We start from the raw sequence: 5,509 nt of genomic DNA, 5'->3' as shown, positions 1-5,509 counted from the left end.
TGTCAGCGTCCTTCACAGAAAGTTCCTCCACCGTAGCCTGGCCAACCTCTACTGTATTAGTCTGGACTGAAGTCTGCAGAAACAATGTTTCTCGAATTAAATCTACATGCATAGGTATGATTGTTACTTCTTTTCATGCATGCATGGCGGGTGAGGGAATGGACAGGTGATTGATTAGATACCTGCTCCACTGCATTTGTTATAGCACCTGTGTTCTCCACAGAAAGCTCCTCCATAGCTATTTTATCAGGTTCCTTCCCAGACTCTGCTGACTCTTTAGCTTCATTACAGCAGGTTAAATCTTCTCTACTGGACATTGTTCCATTAGAAACAGAAAGCATCATATCCTGCCATGTTGGGAACAGAAAGCAATAGTGTTAACACTCGAGTATAAAATTATAGTAATGCAAAGACCAATGGCAAGCATCATATGATTACCTTGGTTTTCTTTATTTCTGCACTTTCCGCTGGCTTACTTGTATTGAGAGTTTGTTCACCACATGGATCTGTTCGAGGTTCAGAAGCCTGGTGATTTTCTTCCAACATCCCATCACTGCAATTGCATATGGGCAAGGCAGCAGTACTGCCTTTACCTGAATCAGTAAATGCACCATCGGACTCAGGTTGCTGTTCTTGCAATTGCTTCTCATACGCCTTCGGGTCACAGCTTGAATTATGAGGAACAATAACATCAGGCTGTGCTGATGAAACTATCTCCCTTTCACTATCTGAAGTTGTCTTGGTTGTGTTGATGGACAAGGTAGCAGCAGCTGTCTGTACTGAAACCATACCATTGTTTTGGACACCATTGTTTTGGACAGCTGCGGCTTCAATAACTCCAGTACTGCTAGAATATTTTGAACACTGGCCTTGTGAGCTGCTGCCAAAAATGCTAGGACGACCATCATCTGGGTTCTGCTTCTGCGACTTAACATCTCCATTGGTAAATGAGGGAACATTCAATTTTGCTTCCATTAAACCGTTTCGAATTGTGCCATTCATATTAGCGGTCTTCTCAGAAATAGCATTCTTAACTAACGAACCAGTAGCACCATTATTTTTGAACATCACTGAGCTCCTCACCCTGTCACGCACATAGAATAACATATAGGCTTTCTGCCTCAATACATCTGCCTCACGAACTTGGCAAACCTGGAAGTATCCACAAATAATGAACATCAGAAGAATAAAGACTGTACAAGACATGGTAAGTGCAGGTATACAAAGACAGTAGGAAAAGCTTGCACCAAAGTTTGGCAGAAGTTTACATGAGTGCAAATTCATTGGAAAACTAAAATTCTACCTCGTTATCATCAAGATTGTGCCAAATCCCACTAGAAGTCCGAACAAAGCAATAATAGTGACCTGATTGTGTATTCCAGCCAGCATGAACCAACACACCATAAAGACTGTATCTGAAATCCATGCCCTTCAGATATGAACATAACCACAGTAAGTTGTAAGGAGAGGTTCACTAGAGACAAATACAAAACTAGAATCGGAAGATTAATACTTTCGTCAACTAGTTACTCACTTCTGAATTACTGACAAATGGCTTCAAGTTCAAAGTTGACTGAAAATCCACTTTTTTGTTGATCTTTTGACCAGGGTTAAAAGGACTAAAACGCTTCAGATGAATTGTCAATACATCAGGAGCCTTATCAATTGTAAATCTTTTCTTGGCCACAACTTTTTTCTTGCAGCTCTGGCAATTGTACTGCTTCTCCCCGCCATCTAAAGCCTCTTCTTCAGTAAAATTTTGAAGTGCTTTCAGCAATGTAGCAGCATTAGCAATTTCCAGACTGAGATCCAGGAAAGGATCGAATTTGCTGGAACAGTGGGAGCAACTTGCACATCTCACCTGTAATGCCCGTAAATATAGCCACGCAGGGATGAAATCAGGAATACATTTGCCATCGATATTACTCATATAATGGTAATTGACCAATTAACAGAACTTACCTGACTTCTTAAGCGGCCACCAAATATTCTGTGAACTAGACTGTTCTCATAAGCACTCGGAGACTGACTTGGTATACCCGAAGGTAAACAGCATTTGTGCATGGACTCAAGTAAGTTGACCATTAGCTCGTGTGCATCTTCCTGCCTATAGTAACGAAAACTACGAGAAATGCCTGTCTAGCAGTTAAAGATAGAATAATTCAATGATGAATTTGGAAAAATTAGATAGTTATAGTGTTTCAATATTTAAATTCAAAAGAAAATATACTATCAAGTTAAGCTATAGCACATGAAAGGATACATTTTAAGTTCTTCACAAACTGCACCGGTGTCAATATCTTCCCAGTTGACTGTAGGGCACATCTAACATGGTTCTGGAGAGCACACAGTGCACAAAATCCAGCTGCTCGGCCTTAACAAATAATAATTAAATCAGTATTTGTACTGTCAGAAAAGCAGCAACTGCCAATGAGAATATTTTTCCATACTTCTTTGATAAATGATAACAGATGCTCTGCTACTACAGAACTGGTGATGAGATATACCACATATAATTACTCCCTCCGTCACCAAATAGATAGATGGTGTATAAATCAGTCAAAATGTCAACTATTTATAAGTATGACCAAATATATAGAAGAAAATATCAACAAACTGCAATATTGAATAACTACATTGAGTTGGTATTGTTCATCTTCATATTTTTACACATATAACTGGTCAAACTTGAAAGCATTGACTTTTTGACTCAGTTTATACCCCATCTATTTGGGGGGAGGGAGTAAATGAAATTGGAATATTCTGCCAAAGAGGTTATACTAATATTCTTTTCGATCAAATGAAATGTCTCAAGAAGCAATAATTGCCGTGCAACCGCAACATACTAACATGCAGTGGTGTATCAACCAATGTACACCTAAAGATCCCACCAGGGGGCTGAAAACTGCTGCCCCAATCATGTTGCAGACAACCCATTTTACTGGAAAATGCATCATCCGCAACCAGCAACAAAATGCTGCTTCGCTGCTTAGAACACTGTCTCAAAAAGCAATGATTAGGATGCAACTGCAAGGCACTGACAAGCAGTTGTGTACATCAACCAATGCGCTTTTTTGGTCGTAGACTAAACATTTTACTGGAAAATGTGTGGTGTTCAAATACAGCAAGAAAGGCTGTTTCACTGGCTGGACTTACAGGGTCAACACCATCATACTACCCCATGAGGGGAATTGATATGTTTGGTTGTCAAGTGGCATCAAACTTACATGACGACGACGTGTGCTTGCCGCTCTGCAGGTATGCCACGAAGGGCTCCGTGTACGTCAGGCATTGCAGGACCGAGTTGAGGTAGCACGTATTGCCGAGATTCCGCAAGCCAGCCCCCTGCGTTACACACAAGAGGGTGCCTCAGTGAATTGAATTCAGTTAACACGAAAAAGAGGGCGCCCTCGGTGAATTCAGTTAACACACAAGAGAGCGCCTCGGTGAATTCAGTTAACACACAAGAGGGCGCCTCAGTGAATTCAGTTAACACACAAGAGGGCGCCTCAGTGAATTCAGTTAACACACAAGAGGGTGCCTCAGTGAATTGAATTCAGTTAACACGAAAAAGAGGGCGCCCTCGGTGAATTCAGTTAACACACAAGAGGGCGCCTCGGTGAATTCAGTTAACACACAAGAGGGCGCCTCGGTGAATTCAGTTAACACACAAGAGGGCGCCTCCGTGAATTCAGTTAACTTGTATGACAAGTATAGCATCATGTTTCAGACTTTCAGGCGCATCGGCAAATTCCCTAGGTAAAAGTCAGATACCAGGGCACCTCAGTGGATTCACTTCACTGGTATTACCGTATAACATCATGTTTCAGTCGCATCGGTCAGACACCAGGGCACCTCAGCGAATTGACTTCGCTGGTTATTATTTTACAGCCTCATGTTTCAGGCGCGCCGGCATAACCCCCAGGTAAAATCAAACGCCAGGGCACCTCAGTGAATTCACTTCGCTGGTATCGTCGCATAGCCTCATGTTTTTTAGGTGCATCCGCAAATTCCCGAGATAAAAATCAAATGCTGATGATAACACAACTAGCCAGATTCCGAAGGAACCACAGTGGGATCAACAATTTTTCATGAGAACCGACTCCAAAAACAGAGTCATCATTTCCAACCCCAAAATCCCGTCAGTAAACCCCCCAAAAAAACACTCGCCAAAGTCCAACACGAGCGAACAACAGGAATTCGTGCGAGTAAAACCCAACAGACTGCGGTTCCAGTGCCGCACCGCACTTACGAGCCAATTTGAAAACTCCCAAATCCAAACAAAAAAATATCCCGAAAATAATCTGCGGGCGCGCGCGCACTCACGATTGTGCGCAGGTAGACCTTGGCGGCGAGCTCCCGATCGAGCCCGCCCGCGCCCGCCTCCCCCTTCTTCTCCCGCGCCTCCGCCGCCGCTAGCGCCAATCGCCTGTCGGGGTTCGAGTACGGCCTCTGCATCGGGGCCCCTCCGGCCGCCCCCGCCCCCGCACCCTGCCTCGCCGACGCGTGGAACTGGATCCTCCGGTGCGCCGCCGCCGCCTCGCCCATTCGTCTAGGGTTCCGCGCAGGCGCAGCGGGCCAGCTGGGCGGATCGGAGGGGCCGATTAGCCTGCTTAATTCCGGGGGTCAATTCGCTGGGGGTTTAAAACGTGCGGCCTCGATCGATCGGCTTCGGGTCGGGTCTGGTGCGGCACACGGGGGTGGGGTTTGTAACCGACGTAGCCCTTGGCCGGTGGACGGCTGGGATCAGGCCGCTGGGGGTGGCTCGCGCATCCGGAGCGTCGGTTAGCCGGGCCCATCGTTGCAGAGGAGACGGAGCGGCGGGCGGTCGGGTCCGGTCGGCGTGGACGCGTGGTGGTTGCGTGCCGTCCGGTATCTTATTCCGGTTGGTGCACTCCGCGGGAGGACGGACGGGGCCGTGCACGTCGGGCCATGAGCCGGTGCGGCTCGCCGAGGGCCTGGTGGCCGTCGTCGTGGAGCCGCCGGCGAGGTTATCCGACGACGCGGTGCGCGAGCTCCTTGGCGGTCGGAGCCGGTGAGTTCAATCGCCGGTGGTGAACCCATGTGCTGCAAACCCAACCAAGGTCTGGATGTAATCAGCTTCTCTTTTATCGGAGGGGAAATGATTTGCCTCGTGCTTGGCAGTAGCAGTAGCAGAGGGAATGAGAGTTTAATGCCTGGTTTTTATATATTAGCAAAAGGAAGGTGGAAGCCAGCTTACGGGAGAAGCCAGAGAGGGAGGGTTTTACGCGAGAAGTTGCAACCTGTGATTGGATGGTTAGAGAGACAGTAGTATTCTAGCCCACTAGGGTTTAAGTCCTGTTGCTCGCATTATTTCTGGATTTATTTCAGGATTTCTGGCGATGCGCTTTCAGCGAGAGATGTTTCCGTCGACAACGAGGCGCCTACGGTGACTTCCTAAATCTTAAGATTGAATGTCGGCTCAGTCTTTCAGAGGTGCTCATAGAGACAGGGTGTGCGTGTGTATGTTCATAGGGATAAGTGTATG

General features: G+C 46.3%; 1 protein-coding gene across 1 annotated transcript in view; it reads right to left on the bottom strand.

The window, feature by feature from the left end:
* The window catches only part of LOC119318300 (ubiquitin carboxyl-terminal hydrolase 23-like), a 6,647-nt gene extending 2,038 nt beyond the window's left edge, over positions 1-4,609 (bottom strand). The window contains exons 1-8 of the mRNA XM_037592827.1: positions 4,327-4,609; positions 3,228-3,345; positions 2,264-2,374; positions 1,963-2,135; positions 1,535-1,861; positions 1,304-1,429; positions 439-1,152; positions 183-347 (exon numbers count right to left, since the gene is read on the bottom strand). Coding sequence (XP_037448724.1) covers positions 183-347; positions 439-1,152; positions 1,304-1,429; positions 1,535-1,861; positions 1,963-2,135; positions 2,264-2,374; positions 3,228-3,345; positions 4,327-4,548 — 1,956 coding nt within the window. The 5' untranslated portion in view covers positions 4,549-4,609. The remainder of the gene's footprint in view (positions 1-182; positions 348-438; positions 1,153-1,303; positions 1,430-1,534; positions 1,862-1,962; positions 2,136-2,263; positions 2,375-3,227; positions 3,346-4,326) is intronic.
* Positions 4,610-5,509: the final 900 nt, after the last annotated feature.

The sequence above is a fragment of the Triticum dicoccoides genome, chromosome 6A (genome assembly GCF_002162155.2).
Source record: "Triticum dicoccoides isolate Atlit2015 ecotype Zavitan chromosome 6A, WEW_v2.0, whole genome shotgun sequence".
NCBI lineage: Eukaryota > Viridiplantae > Streptophyta > Magnoliopsida > Poales > Poaceae > Triticum > Triticum dicoccoides.
This window is presented reverse-complemented; position numbering and strand designations above follow the sequence as displayed.